Below are 17,192 nucleotides of genomic sequence, written 5' to 3' on the forward strand. Positions count from 1 at the left end.
TCTTGAAGATTAAGTCATAGTGTGATTTAGATGGTTTTTACCACAGGTAATATATCTTGCAGATTAAGTCATAGTGTGATTTAGCTGGTTTTACCACAGGTAATATATCTTGAATATTAAGTCATAGTGTGATTTAAATGGTTTTACCACAGGTAATATATCTTGCAGATTAAGTCATTGTGTGATTTAGTACGTGTGGAGTCTAGAAGCATGACATTATCTAGTTGTCGTTCTACTGTAACTATATGTGTAGGATAATTTAATTGTAAATAATTTCTCTCAAGTGCTCAAGTTATGCAATGAATTTTCATTCTGGAATATTACCATAGTATTTGAAAAACACTTACTCCTTTTCTGTTAAAGAAAAACAATCATGCTTCATTTGGATTTTTTCTTTCAGAACCATATAAAATACGGATAAAGTCCATTGTTAAACCCAGTGGTCACCTTAAAGTCATAGAGTTGGGTGAATATAGATGATATGTATAAATCGAACTTATTGCGCTTACAATGGAAGAATCCTATGTGAATTAATACAGCTGGAAGTGTGGAAACTGCAGGAACATGGTCTTATAACAAGGTGTAGTAAAAACAAAATACATAAAAAGTTGAACACACGTCTGTTTCCTAATTTCCTAATGCTTATTTAACTTGTCAACTTTAATGGCCACAAGCACCGCAGAGTACACACTACACACAGAGAATGTTTAGTATCTTGGCTCCTGAGAGTCTGTGACAGTAAGGAGAATGGTAGATAAACAGTAATAAAAGTTTTATATCGTTAAGACAAATCAACGGACTCAAATGTTATGCTGGTAGATAGGGATGGAACGCATACATGGAGCGAGACAAACACTCTTATGAATTTTAATGTGTTATGTGTACTGTGGAGGAAACTGGAAATACCAACAAGACAAAAGCAAAAATAAATTCAACGCGGTCTACCACAAGAAAGAAAAGTATTTAACAAACTTTGTTGAAACATTTCAAGGAAAAAGTAATACTCATTCAATTTAAAAATAATTAACAAATTAACGTTTTTTTTATTTTACTTTGACATTTCTTTGGTATAGCGTAATATCGAATACTCATATGTTTAAAGAACAATTTGTGAGCAACATCGCTGAGCTTATCACACTGTAGGAAACATCTCGGTCATTCAACGTAGTCTCCGCTATACATATATATTTCTTTTCGAGTTATTTTCGATTGGAACGTGTATAGATATTTCGATTTTGACACTGATAGTTTTGTCAACAAATAGAACAGAGAATGGGTTTACGCCATTCAAAGGAACTCAATCCTCTTCTGTAAAGAAGAAACCCCGATTAAATTATTCAAATTTTAGTTATGCATAGTTTATGAGAACACAATTTAGCTTAATGATTCAATATCAATTATTAATAGCTTAATGTGCAAGTTTAACATCCCAGTAAAGGTGACATGGCGTACACGACGTTATAAGGACTTGTTAAAGCGTGTACTGCAGTAATACTATCATAATATAAATCAAATGTTTTTTTTAATATCAACTTTTAATTAAAGTGTCAACTTTAATAACATGAAGTACCTTTAATCACAATGGATTCAAAACATGATGTCATGATCAGGTGAATAATGCTGTTTCGAGTTTTTTCATCTCTCGTTAGCCTAGCTAGATCGATGGGGAGAAATAATTTATTTTCATTGGATTCCGAAATATGAGCAAAAAACATTTGATTCATTGGACGATTATAGGACTCTTTTTTCACATTTATTTTGAGATACGATAAAAGATATGAAGAAACAGATGTTGTAAAAAACTGGTAGTAATATACAAGTATACTGAGGAGAAATTAAAATAGTAAGAGTAACAGAACCGGATTGTGAGAACTAAATTACTATTTGTCCGCTACGAGAGAGTTAATAATTTGTCTGTTTAGGACAGTAAACGAAATATAGGATTAAATTAAAATAAGATAAAATAATTATTAAAAATACTTTAGTGTGACTCGTCACTGCCTTTACTGGGAACGGAGGGAGGTCGAACAAATATATTTAGGGACAATTTCAAAAGTGCTTAATTTCTAGAACAAAAGATATCTGATCTCTGCCGATGGGTTGGACCCCCCAATGGCACAGCGGTATGTCGGCGGACTTACAATGCTAGAAACTGGGTTTCGATACCCGTGGTGGGCAGAGCATAAATAACCCATTGTGTAGCTTTGTGCATAACTACAAGAAACAAACAAGACAAACAAACAAAACCGATAGGTTGGGAAAAGAGAGCTTTGAGTTTTGATATATAGCATCTATTAAGACTATTATTTGGGATGGGGCTGGAAGGAAGTAATGTATTTGACAATGTCAGTCAAATATCCATCAATAGCGCAATTGAGGCAAATTTAATTAGTGTTTAGGTTTAAGGAATGTCTAAAATAGTTTTCGGATCCGTAGAGACTTGGAAAAAATTAAGCACTGGTTTTTCAAGCAATTTTGCTAGTAGCATTCTCAGTTAATAAAGTCACTATGTTAAAGGCGCGACTAAGGAATTATTTTATGTTAATAGATTTGTTGTATAAGAAGTCAATAAGAAATCAAAATAATAGAGACCATCGAGTCATATGAATTTAAAAACGAATTGTATGTTAAAACTACGCCCGAGAATAGCCTAATGGTTAGTCTACCAGGCTTTGGATCAGAAGATCCAAGGTAAGAGCCCTCAATATGATGATGAGCGTGCTGTAAGCGCATTATACATTTGACAGTCAATCCCACTATTACGTTATGAGTAGCCACATCAAGCGGCGGGCACTACTAACTGATCCTACTTACTTCTGATCATAGTTCAAAATTACGGACAGCTATTCTCTGATCTGACTCTTTTGTCCAACCGGGCAGACAAACAAACGTATAAAGGTTAGATAAATTCAGTTTTTTCACGACACAGCAGGTGACCTTCAGTTTGTCTTTTTTCACATTATAAAATTACTAAAAGTACTCTAGTTATTGAGATGGTGATCATACAATTATAGATATAAAATGGCCAATTAGCAGAATTATAAGCTGTTGCGTTTTCTGTTTTTAATTAATATTTACATGCCAGTCTTCCAAAAGCTAGAATAATAACCCGATAAAAGAGAGATAGAGAGAGAAATGGCAGGCGGAGGAGACAGAAGAACGGTGAGGGTTGATATTATTAATACCGTCTCCGCCTAAATAAATTCGTAATGCCCCAAGAAAAGCTTGGATTACAACAGTTCGAGCTGCAGAAAGTGAAATATTGCTAAACTATCACTCCTGTTAATAACACACAGTGTGTGTGCAGGTTGTTTTGGCCGCACGACACACTACTGGTTATTTTGATACGACATACCAAGTTCTAGTCATACCTTGTTTTCCAGGGCGCGGGTTGGCTCTCGGGTGTTCCCCGGTGGGTTAGCGGTAAGTTTCCAGAATTACAACGATAAAAACCGGGGTTCGATTCCCCGCGGTGGACACAACAAATAGCCCAACGTGACTTTGCTCTAAAATAAACAAGCGAACAAGGCTCTGAGGTAAAGCTGGACATTTTAGAGCTTCCAAGCGGGTTCGAATACTTGTGATACACAAAATACTCCCTGCAGTTTAAACTGTGAATGCATTATAGAAGTGACAGTCAAGTGCATTATAACAGTACAGTCTATCCCTTAGTGTGAATGGTAAAGTACTGTTGAGTAAGCTGCCTTCCCTCTGGTCAGTAACTCAGAATTAGGAACGGCGGCAAATATCTTTTGGAGCTTTGTCATAAATACAAATACAGTCGCATTTCTATGCTCACTGTAACTTATCACCAAATAGTAGATTCTAAAAACGGACATTACATCAGATATAAAAATTATTTTCTAAAGTGCATATTGCATCAGGTATTACAAATTAATATATTCTAGAGTGGATATTGCATCAGATAATAGTGATTAGTAGATTTATAAGTGGATATTGAATCAGATACTATATATTAGTATTTTCTAAAGTAGATAATATACCAAATGATACAAATCAGTAGATTCTTACATTTATATTGTATGAGATGATACATATGAGTAGATTCCCAAGTGGATATTGCATACATAGTACGGATAAGTAGATTCTTGGGTTGGTAATATGCTAGATAATAAATATGATTATTTTTCAGAATGGATTATACGTTAGAAGATAAATGTAGTAGATTCTTGGGTTGGTAATATGCTAGATAATAAAAATGATTATTTTTCAGAATGGATTATACGTTAGAAGATAAATGTAGTAAATTCTTGGGTTGGTAATATGCTAGATAATAAAAATGATTATTTTTCAGAATGGATTATACGTTAGAAGATAAATGTAGTAGATTCTGAAAGTAATTGTAGAATAAATGTTGGAGAATTGTGCAGTGAAATATTTTGTGGCTGCGTACGTAACATTATTAATAGAACACCTGTAATACTTTGCCATCTAATGCGAAGTATGATAATGATGGCTGTTCTTTTAAATTAAAAAATTCTAAACCAAAATTCAGCTATCGTCGTGTTTGTTTTTTCACTGATAACATCGGGCATAGAAAAGTTAGTTCCTAAAAGTCAAAGGGTGAAATAACTGCGGTTTTAAAATATTTGTGTAATCCTATTTCCTCAAACTTGTTCTATGTATTTGTGTGTAACCCTATTAAAAATCAGAATGTTTAAATATTATGTTTGTGATGTAGGATATTTGATGCAGTATTGTTTAAAAGACAACATAACCATTTTATATCAGTTTCATACCAAGCTTTAACTCCCTTCTGACTTGAATAGAACAGTGTTGTAATCAACCTATTCACAGATATATTACTCCATCTATTTTCTGAAGGGTACCTTGGAAACGACTAAACGCTGGAGACTCTCGAGTCTGCTGATTTGCTCATCTTCTTCGATTGTTCTTTAGTGCACTAGTTGTAAATATTTCATACGTTTGTAATTTCCCTTTAGGGCCTTTTATCAAGAAGTTGGTGGTCAGTGGACGCTATCAAGGATATGGCACTCTCGTAGAAGTGGTAAGTATCAGATTAAACATGACTTTGGCTTCCGAGTAACTGAAAGTTCTTTCTCTGTAATTTTATATAAAAATAAAGAAGTCTGTCATGCAAAAGGTGGTTTCTTCGAGCTTTTGCATGCTTGGATGTTCTTGGTTCATGCGAACGTATTATAAAACATTTGTTAAATACAGTAAAGCATCTTTATCTACGCACGCGTGGGTGATACCATTTCTATCTCCCATGAAATTAACGATCCTAAAAATAATTTGATAAAATTAATAGAAAATGTTACTCTAACGTTGATTTTAGATTGAACAATTTTTTCAGTTTGATAGCATTTAAGTCTAAGATAACATTACAATGCTAAAAAGATATTAATATTTGAAACCCTGTAACAAAATACTCACAGTACATGCAATTTAAGTTATCCATAGAGTAACATGTATTTACACTGTTTAGTAATCAAAAGAGATTCCACAAATAAGACAAACGATCTGCTTCTACCTTCTATCTGTTGTATATTCTTTTATTTACTGGGCACACAAGCATTTGTGTCAGTGTTTGTGCATCAATGTAGTATATCAATAAGGTTAACAAGACGTCTATTAAAGAAACGGCAGTACATTAACAAAGACTCAATGATTTCTAGACTTCTGCTAATTCCTCTAGAAACTTTAAACATGGGTAGATTCCAAAAGCTCAACGACATGCAAGGCACCAAATGATAAATGAACAAACTTTGAAAATTAATACTGGTTATCTGATGTTACTTCCTGTTGAGCCTTTTCTTCTTCTAAATGCAGTGATGGGAGATGAGACGTCAAATATACACTTGTGCATGATGTCACTTGCTAGACTAGAAGCCATTAACGCAAGGTTATGATGCAGTGCTGAATTATTTTAATTAGGATATCGTGGAAAAGCGGAAGACGTATATTTTCACTAGTAAACTCGCTATGACAAAAGAGGCACAGAACGCTATCAAATAAAATGCATAACTCCTCCAAAACAGATAAGACAAAGCAAACACAAGCTCTATGAAATAATCATATAACTAGTAAAGCAGAAAAAGAAAACTACCAAAATTTATATATATTTCTAGAAACTAATCATGTATACCAATTAAAATATGCAGAGAACACGGCCAAAGGAGATAGAACATTACCAAAACTGACACAAAGCAGAAAGAAAGCCACCTAAGAAGACAGAGAGCACTATCACAGTTGGCAAAGAACACTATCACAGTTGGCAAAGAACGCCACCAAATCAGCCACATAACAGACAGAACATTACCAAAACTGACACAAAACAGAAAGAAAGCCACCTAAGAAGACAGAGAGCACTATCACAGTAGGCAGAGAGAACTATCACAGTAGGCAGAGAGCACTATCACAGTTGGCAGAGAGCACTATCACAGTTGGCAAAGAACGCCACCAAATCAGCCACATAACAGACAGAACATTACCAAAACAAGCATATAGATCTGTAAAAGTAATTATACAACTCCACGAAAATAGACAAAAAATATAATACTAAACCTATTATTTTCATATATGTTGGTTAAGAAGCTAATTAGTTGAATTAGATATATACCTAACTAATTCTTACAATAAAAACTTTATTAAAATAATATTGAATAGTTGAATAATAATAATACGTCTTAAAGAAAGCCATGTAGGGATTCACCTAATGGTCATCGTAAAACCGTTCTATAAAACAAAAGGCATCAAATATTGGTCATGGTTTATCAGATATTTCACTGCTATTTTTTCAATAACATACTAATTATGTGTTGATAGTATAAGACGATTTTGAGTGTTTCCATTCAGTATAAAATGTAAGATAATGTAATAATGGTTATAAAAGTATCAGTATATGAACAAACTCAGGTGTTGCAAATAATTTATTAAAATACACGTGTTTTCTAAATTAATAGTGTTTGGTAATAGAAACCACATAATATTTAAAAGAAATATCTTCGACATGGTTAATAGGGACAATAGGGGATCTAAACTTGATAAATGCTATAACTAAGTTGTCTTTTATCTCTTAAGTCATCGTAAAGAGTAGTGACTCAATTATTGGTTAGTTATCTTTAAATTACTCGACTACATATCGAAAATATTTGACTATATCTTTGGTTCTTATCAGTTATAAGAGTATGCGAATGAGTTATACTAATTGAAAAGCAAATATCGAAATCTTAAATTTACTGTTCAAAAAGAACAAGAATCAAGCTGGTATTTCTACATACTTTAGTACAAAAATAACAATATAATTTGAAATAACTATTTCTCAATAACTAACATTTGCTGCATTGTGGTTTTTGTTCTTATAGCCTTTACAGTCCACTTGCCAAACCTTTGAATTAATCGATTCTGTTTGACACAATCAAATAAGATGAAAATAAACTTGGATTGCACAGCATCTAAACAAAGTTATTACTTCGCATATTTTACAGTTAATGGTCCCAAATAAGGTACTAATCGTTCTTTTACCTTATACAAGATACTCATTCTTTGGAAGTAAATAAAAAATTAACTACGTCAGTGAGGAGAACAAACTCATGAATTTATAATAGACATATAATAAAATTGTGTAATAAAGGATTAATTTTAAGTTAAAAATATAGTTTCCAAAAGTAAAGGTATCTTTATTGGTTCTAAATACCGGCTTGCGCGAAATATGTAGACCGACCAATATAGAACAAAACAAATGAACGCACTCTAACAAGATCGGGAATTCCATCAAGTATAGTTCACCATGTATCGAATGATTGTAATGTTGCACTTGAAACTGGCCATCTAGCTATATTGAAATCAAAGTGAAAATTAAATTAAAGAATTAAAAAAGTTTTATAACTTTCAGTCTGATGCCAGCCCTCAACTAGAAAAAAACTAGGCTTATTGTCTTTTTTTTCACTAAACTGTGATCTCGTTCTATTTTCACTTTGAAGTTAAACAAAACCATTGGTCAAGAAAAGTCGAACACATATATTGATATAAGCGACCAAAGGTACTAGTAAAAATAATATAAAACGCTTATTCAAAAACAGGAGATATTCATTATTAAACCAAATAAAGAAATGACTCAAAGACTCACTATTCTCCAGGAAAAGCCGAGAAATACGGTAGAAACAAACAGAAAAATCCAGCAGAGTAACTACAAGCTCAGCATTTTCAAACAAGCAGCATATGATAAAAACATTGTTTCATTCAACTTATCGCACAAAAAACCTTTATTAGAGATACACAACAGGTAGAGTGGTTAAATTCGATAAACAATTGTAACAAACACAAAGTTAAAGCGATTTCAGTTTAGATTCACTTATGTTCAAGAGCCAAGCAACTAAGAACATGCTCCCAGGAAATACCTTTTAATGCATTTACAACAAACATATATTTACTTTGTAGCAGATCAGTAATAGAAAACGTAAACGTTATTCAAGAGTACATACGAAAAACTACATATGTGCCCCGGAGTGTAATTTACTGTTGTAATTTACAAACTTGCAACGCTAAAATCTGGAGTTCGAATCCTCTCAGGGAATAGTGCGCATATAGCCCATTGTGTGGCTTTAGGCTAATAAATAATAACAGTTAAATTATACTAGAACATGCAAATGAATGCCAAAGTAAAGTAGACAAGAAAATGTATAAAGCAAACAAGTTTGTAATTAAGCACAAAGCTACACAATGAGCTATCTGTGCTCTGTCCACCACGGGTATCGAAACCCGGTTTCTAGCGTTGTAAGTCCGCAGACATACCGCTGTGACACTGGGGGGCAAGCAAACAAGAATAAAATAATTATGTCTGTGGTGCATTATAATATACAACTAGGAACGCAAGAACAAATAAACAGTCAACACAATAAACAAGATAAGGAGCGATATATTGTTTACATTAAATAATATAATTGATGATTCATACATTATATTTAACATTTTAAACAGTGTATGAAAGAAAGAATTATTGCAATATTTTATGTCTTAATGATATTTTATCTACAAAACGAGTCGTGTTAATATCTATCTTATTAACAATTTTTATTATTTCATCATGACTTATATTTGGAAAATAAAAAGAATTAGAAACAATTTCTTGAAAATAATTACCACTATCAATATATAGATTGTCTAAAACATATTTATGTTATTTAATGTATATATTAAATCTGCATTCTAATCATTACATTTCTCTGCTATAACTTCAGTAGTAACCATATGTGACATATTTCTAATAATAACACCGTCACTTGATTTATTTTCTAACAATTCATGAACAATCTCCCATGTTTTTTTCATATTATTTTATTATAAAAAGTTTGTGAGATAGTATTTGTTGTTGTAATCTTATATTATATGTTTCTTTTTATTTTACTTTTCACATATAATTACACATATAATTTACATTTGTTTGATTATTTTTGTAAATTATCCACAATCTATCACTCTTTAATACGCAGTTTTATTTCATCAATAATCCGTTCTATATCTACTCTTTTAATTTTTATGGTTTTCAGCTTTGTTATAACCTGAGTGAAATGTTATAAATATTATATCATATAATGATTGAGAGCCACTAATATCACGAGACAATTCATACCATCCCATTTTAGAAATTTCTTTCTTTATAATATTTTCTTTAAACTTTTCAAATGTTGTATTAATTTGTTCATTATTATAATTTAACTTACATCGTTTTAAATTATTTTAACTTATCCCAGTGTTCTTTAACCTTATATTCACATGTAATTCTGATATAACTTCATTCTTTAAAAACCTACATTTCTCTTTTCTGTAATTCAGTTTCTTAAATTTATAGTCGTTTGAAAAATATTATCTGCTTTTACATTAGATAACTCTGGAAAGTTCATAGTTCTTATCTAATAAAGTGATATTTATTTAACTTACTTACTGCAAATATTCTATAATTGTAATATTTCAAATATTGCATCCTTCTTTGTCAGTGTTTTAAATATCAGTGGGCTTGGATTCTTCTACAGTAGGTGTCTGTGACTTGTTGGCGATACATTAGAACAATAAACAAACAGCACACAATCCACTTGTTCTAAAATAATACATTCAAAACAAGTTAAACGTATGTACAAAAATTATTTACTCTATAGGTGGCCTGGCATGGCCAGGTGGTTAGGGAGCTCGACTCGCAATCTGCGGGTCGCGGGTTCGAATTTCCGTCACACCAAACATGCTCGCCCTTTCAGCCTTGAGGGCGTTATAATGTGACGGTCAATCCCACTATTCGTTGGTAAAAGAGAAGCCCAAGAGTTGGCGGTGGGTGGTGATGACTAGCTGCCTTCCCTCTAGTCTTACACTGCTAAATTAGGGACGGCTAGTGCAGATAGCCCCCGTGTAGCTTTGCGCGAAATTCAAAACAAATAAACAAACCCTATAGGATATCACAATTGTATCTAAAACTCTAAATAATTATATTTTCTTGTCAAAAGTCCACTTAGGCTGCTTTAACAACTTTAGAATCCAGTTGACAAGACGAAATATTTTTCTCTACTTTTATCACAATAGCATCAGTAAATAATTCACTTACGCTACCCCATGAGTTACCACAGTTGTATCCTGAACTTCAAATAATTGTATCCTTTTTGTCAAAGTCCACAGAGACAGGTTCAATTACTTTAGAACACCCTTTCAAGAGGCAAGTTATTCTCCTCATCTCTATTAAACTGTGAAACTCACTGTTAAATACCGCCCTTTACCACTAATCACTCACATGCCAGCTAACTTTACGTTCTCTAACTTTTTCTGACTGAACTTTACTTGATTTGTGCTCGCTCAGTCGCCTATATTTATTCGTTTTTCACTGAGACCTCAACGTTTCATAAACTTACAACTTCTTTTAACTTCTCAGTATTTTCTGATTGAATTACAGAAATATTATGTATTTCAATATTCCAATTTCTACTATACACATCCAAACTATTCACTTGAATTTTCAAGGAAGATATAATGTTTTACTTTTATTTGCGCTGATTTTGTAATAGCTGTATTTGCATTTTAGCTTCTGTTTGATTTTATTTTCAAAACTTTCTATTTTACCAATAAACTCATCATACTGTTTAGATAAAAATAAAAACAATAACATATTTTTTTAATATCTGCCATTTCCATTTAAGAGAAGGTAATATATTTAATTTTCCATCTATTTCTCTTAACGATCCTGAAATACTACCAATATCCACGCGTTCATGATTTCTTCCAAAAGATTTTTCTAGTTAATTTCATTTGTACCTACCTACCTTCACTTGTTTCTTTTTGTACATATTTCAAGCAGTTTCATATAGTAGACATTTTAGGGTGGTATCATTTCTATTTTAGGAATTATAAGAACTTTTAAGGGTAATTTCCTTCCCACAACTGGCTGCAGATGCTAAAAGACAGTAGGATTTGAGACGTTGTGAGCGTAAGCACTCATCTCCATACCCTTAATTGATTTTCCATGTTTGCTGGCAAGTTTAACATCAGCGTTTTGATTTTTTCTCGTATATGGGATATCCCCAACACATTTGGAAGTTATTACCCCAAACATTATCCGCTATGACTTAAAGGTGACATCTAGAACTGACAATGGAATCTTTACTAAAATCTTTATAAGGCTTATTTTATATTAAGTTCATTATTATTTTATAGTGCTGATTTTAATCGTCTAGTAACAATTAATATAATTAGTAGTATTGAATCTATTTATTTCATTATATATATATATATACTATATATATTAACATATGCGTAAATTGTAGAACTCATTTGTAATATTGTTTTTTTACTTTCTTTGATCAAAGTTGGTTTGATGCCCATGACCTACCTATCTAGTCAAAAGGTGGCAATTGTCCACCGGCAGTAGTCCAGTTAGCATGTTTCTTTATATATAGGTATTATTTACAAGCATAAATAGCAGTCTTATCATCAATGATTTTGTTTGTTTGTTGTAAAGCACAAAGCTACATAATGGACTATCTGTGCTATGCTTAATGCAGATACTTAAACATGATTTTTAGCGTTATAGATCCTCAGTTGTTTGTTTTTTAGAGCAAAACCACATTACGCTACTGGACTATCTATTGTGTGCACCACACAGAAACCGAACCATAGCATTAGTGTTGTAAGTCCGTGCGTAAACTTATCATTGACCTACCAGGGGGCGTAAACCGTTAGACTTACCACTGAGCCACTGGAGGACCTACACAGTTGGCTCACTGTGCTTTTTCTTCTACGGAAAATCTAATCTTAGCATTTTATGTCCTGAAACATACTGAAAAAATTAATGAGAACTAATGAATAACTGGGCACATAAAGTGTATAACTTATTCGTGCTCTAACGAATATTTTATTTCTTTTACTTATTGTTTTCTAGTTTGTTACTGCATTCCAACGAGATAGCTATTGTGACTGATACTTGGTAAATGTGATGATGATTTTTGTTGTTTTTCTTTTATCATCAATAATTTGAAATTTTTAAATTCGAATATTAGTAAGATATTATAACATAAGTATATAAGTATACAAAAATTCTGTTTCTATTGGCACTGCTGATAAACCATGATAGCAGAGGCTTATGAACAGCTGGTGAATAAAACGATCTTTTTTTAACAATGTTCTTATTCCACTTTGAAAGTTAGGAATTTTATAGTAACAATTTATTGTTTTTGTTTATCTGTTTGTTTTACCATAAAACTAAACAATAGATTATCTGCTCTTTGTTCAATAGGGAGAATTGAACAACATATTATAGCATTGTAAGTCTGTAAACTTACCACTTAACCACAAGAATAATTGATTTATTCATCAGTTAAATTACAAGCTATCAATATCTCTTACTTTTCACTTGTGTTCCAATTAAAAGAGAAAACAATCTTTGAAGTGCATCCATCTTTTTTTGGACATATTTAATAACTTTATAGTAAGCTATAGAGAACAAACTAATAGAAAACGACAATATAATATCTATTCATTCAACAATTTGTGGGCGAATTTATTCTATTCAATTAAAAATCATATTGCATTTGCCTTTTCGAAACAGTTGTCTTTTTTTTTCTCTTTTAATTATATTTTAACTGTCATTAAACTGAAAGGAAAAGTGTTAATTATTATATGCAATAAATCCGCCCCAGTGGCACAGAATTATGTCTGTGAACTTAGAATCCTAAGATTCAATACGCGTGGTAGACAGAACACATATAGCCCATTGTGTAGCTCTGTGCTTAATTCAAAACAAACAAACAAACGTGCAATAAAGTGAAAATGACCTTCTATGGAATTCAAATCCTGTAAACAAATAATATTTTCTGAATCATTAATGGAGTTTCAACTCGATTTCTTGAAATTATTTAATATTTGCCTCCTGGTTACATGCAAATGTTAAATGACAGTCAACTACAACACACAGCGATATTTGTTGTCATTACAAGTAGTTATCGGGGCACTATAGACAGCGCATGTTGATTGCCTGCCTCAGTGGTAGGGGAGAGGAGGCAGAGACGTCCACGAAAGGGTACTAGAAGGCGATGACGCCATAGTTACACAAAGTGGCCACAGAGAGCTATAAGAGAGGTTACAGAGATGATTACAACACAGTTACATGAAGTAGTACCAGAGGGTGCTGCTGTCATAGGGAGGGGATATCGTAGTTCCATGATGTGGCACCAGAGGACACGTTGATGTGATATGTTTGTTTGTTTGTTTTTGAATTTCACACAAAGCTACACGAGGGCTATCTGCACTAGCCATCCCTAATTTAGGCAATGAAAGACTAGAGGGATGGCGGCTAGTTATTACTACCCACTGCCAACTCTTGGGCTACTTTTTTATCAAGGAATAGTGGGATTAACCATCACATCATAACGCTCCCACGGCTGAAAGGGCGAGCATGTTTGGTGGGATGGGGATTCGAACCATTGATATGTGAAATGCACAGATAATTCCTGAGCGAGCCCCCAGAGAGTGATGAAGCTCAATAGATAAACATGTCATGAACTTTATAGTGACAATCAAAGTCTTAAAATTAATAATTTATTTAATTGTGCATAATAACATTCCTTTTACAGTTATCAGTACTGAAACGTTTTCATCACAATTACAGTTTCACTTTATAAGCAAATATTTTAATCTCTATTTCTTATCATTATCATCAACTTTATTCTTTTTGTTATATATTTAATTACATTAGGTACATTTTACAAAAGTGGATGTTATTTCTATAAGTAGATAGTGTTACTGTAGTCCTGTAGGACTGCATACAGATTTAAACCTGTCTCAACTTATGTTTATAGTGTTCATTTATATATTTAATTATTTTATATGTCTTTTACATCGGCTGATGGTGTTAATTAGCAAATTGTGTTACGAAGGTTAGTGCTGTTAAGGCAGATAGTGTTACTATAAACTAATTCAATAGGATGGGGAGCTCACCAAAGGGTGTCTTAACTTGTAATTACATCATCAATGTCTAGATTTAATTATGTGTTTTAAAAAGTTACAAGCAAAACTATTTTTTTGAACTGATTGTGTTTTCAGTTGATAATTAATTTGAATGTCATAAAAGTTTTGAAAACAAGTAAAACCATTATTTTAATGATATAACTATTATGACATATGTCAATTTTTATCACACATACTATCTTAATATATCTATCATTTAAAAAAGTCAATTATTATAATATAGTCCTTCTTACAATTATCAATCACATTATGTTAAAACACTGAACTAATTCATTATTTCTTTAATTTTCGCTTCTCTAATTGATATACATCCTGAAATGTTTTTATCACGAATAATTTATCGTTTTTATAAATATTGAACGATACAGTTAGTATAGCTGATTGTGTTTTTTAAGTATTGATTTAGTGCACATTTAACATACCGAGTAGAGTTTTGCTTCTATATTCAGTTTGCATGTCATATGTTTCGCAGTTTCTAACATTTTAAATGTGAAACACTTATTGTTAATTCAGATCTATAATTATATATTTTATATCATCTATTTGCCCTGAAAAGGATGCTTATATAAATCTCCAAATAATATAACATAATTTCATGTTTAGCTTCACAAGTCGATTTGCTTCACTAAAGTTTAGTTTAAAAGATCTGCATGAAGTTATGTTTAACCATTACTATTGTAGAAAATTATTATTTTTACCTTCCTGTAGATATTTTCGTTTTAAACATTAAACAAATTACTACATATAGGTGATCTTTCTACTTCTATCCGAGGGTCATTAACACTGAATGTAAACAATAGAAAAGTCAACACATACAATCACCAAATGGTGTGGACACTTCAATCGTATTGGATATTTAGTGTGACTCATCACAGTTGATGAAATGTTGACCTTTTGCTAAGAAAAGAGAGGACAGAAAAGAAAATTCTTTGAAAATAAAGGTTGAATGAATCTATTTTAATACATAGTATAAGTCACTATTTACAATTACACATTCATACATATGTTTACATTATAATTAATATGTTATAATTTTCTGCATAAATTCAAAACAGTATATTATAAATTTAATGTTCAACATACTTTAATTTAGTGATGATCAACTTTTATAGGCCAGTAAATGTAACAGTCAGTAAGCCTAGTTTATTGATTCTTTCAATTTACATTTCTCAAGATTGCACGGGACATGTTCAATATTTATATTTCAGCTAACATACTGTTCTTGTATAATTTCTACTCAATGAGACTCCATGAAATGATTATCCACGTTTCTACAAATGTGTTTAAGCATCCAATACAAGTCTCCATATGATATACTGCCATCAATGTATGTAAGTAGAACCACAAACTTTAAATAAAACTGTTGTCACACATACTGAAACTTTTTTTTCACAAAACTAAGTTAAATCTCAGAGTTAACAAATATGACATATACTAAAACATTCATTAACAAAACTTCAAGATACACTAACATAATATTTACATAAATAGCTTAGCTTATAGAATACTGAATTATCTTTCATACAATTTTCTACATTATGTATATATTACTATTTGTTTAATTCAGTTCAGTATATAAGTTAGTGTAAAATTCTTTTATTTTGCTGAATACATCACAATTTACAATAAAAGCAATTTACACTCACTACTCAATAAGATTAAACCATGCCTCACATACAGCAATTGGCCAAATGTTCAGACAGGGTCAGTCAGAAAGTTTAACTTATACTCATCTTACGTTGATAATTCACTAACAAAAAGTAACTTAATTCGCCTCTCCTCAGACTAAAGATCAAATGCCAGATAATTATGTGTCTATATTAGTCTTTTATAGTAAATTGCACCTCATGAAAGTCAGTTTTTAACAAATATGCTTGAACATCTAATACAAGTCTCCATTTATATTTCTAATATAAAACTCATATTTTATTATAGCCCAATATAATATCATGAATATATGTAAGTAAAATGACAGACTTAAAAAAATATCTGTCACACACACACTGAAATATTTATTAACAAAACTTCGAGAATTAGATTCACTAATATACTATTTACGAAAACTACAAACACCTTACTTTCTAAAATACTGACCTACAGTCCAATGTAATAATACCTAGGGTATATACTTGTTCTAGCATGTTATTAATCAAATACAATAAATCACCATAAATAAAACATAAAGACATTCTCCAAAGTGATTCGAGCTAATATGATCATAGAAAGTTTCTTCATCTAGAAATTCGATAATATATATCATGCACTTGATATCCATAACTAACTTGACTGCCCCCATCATGATGAACATCACATCTTTTGCCCTTCACATTAGTCTCCTCTATTGTTCAAAACTGATGTGTTTCACCATAGCCTAATATGCTATTATCAATATATGTAAGAAAGATCAGAGGCTTTTGAAGTACCACACATACTGAAACATGTATTTAAAAATGTCAAGTTAGAAAAGGACGAATTTATCCAAGATTTATCACAAATAATGTGCATACATTCTACTTTTGAAGATTTTAAGAACAAAATCTGGAACTAACTGTAATAAAAAAAGTTCCTGAAAAAATATTTCAATTTTATTGCTTTTATTATTTATGATAAAAGAATTGCTCTACAAGAAAAGATGAATCTTTCACATTTTATAAATCCATCACATTTACTGTTTATTATCACAGAATATATTTTTCAACCAAAATATG

At 31.6% G+C, this 17,192-nt stretch overlaps 1 protein-coding gene across 1 annotated transcript in view; it reads left to right on the forward strand.

The window, feature by feature from the left end:
* The window catches only part of LOC106461844, a 173,618-nt gene that overhangs the window by 72,581 nt on the left and 83,845 nt on the right, over positions 1-17,192 (forward strand). Inside the window, exon 4 of the mRNA XM_022388917.1 lies at positions 4,965-5,029. Within this exon, the coding sequence (XP_022244625.1) occupies positions 4,965-5,029 (65 nt within the window). The remainder of the gene's footprint in view (positions 1-4,964; positions 5,030-17,192) is intronic.

Source organism: Limulus polyphemus, unplaced genomic scaffold, assembly GCF_000517525.1.
Source record: "Limulus polyphemus unplaced genomic scaffold, Limulus_polyphemus-2.1.2 Scaffold1043, whole genome shotgun sequence".
NCBI classification, from domain to species: Eukaryota; Metazoa; Arthropoda; class Merostomata; order Xiphosura; family Limulidae; genus Limulus; species Limulus polyphemus.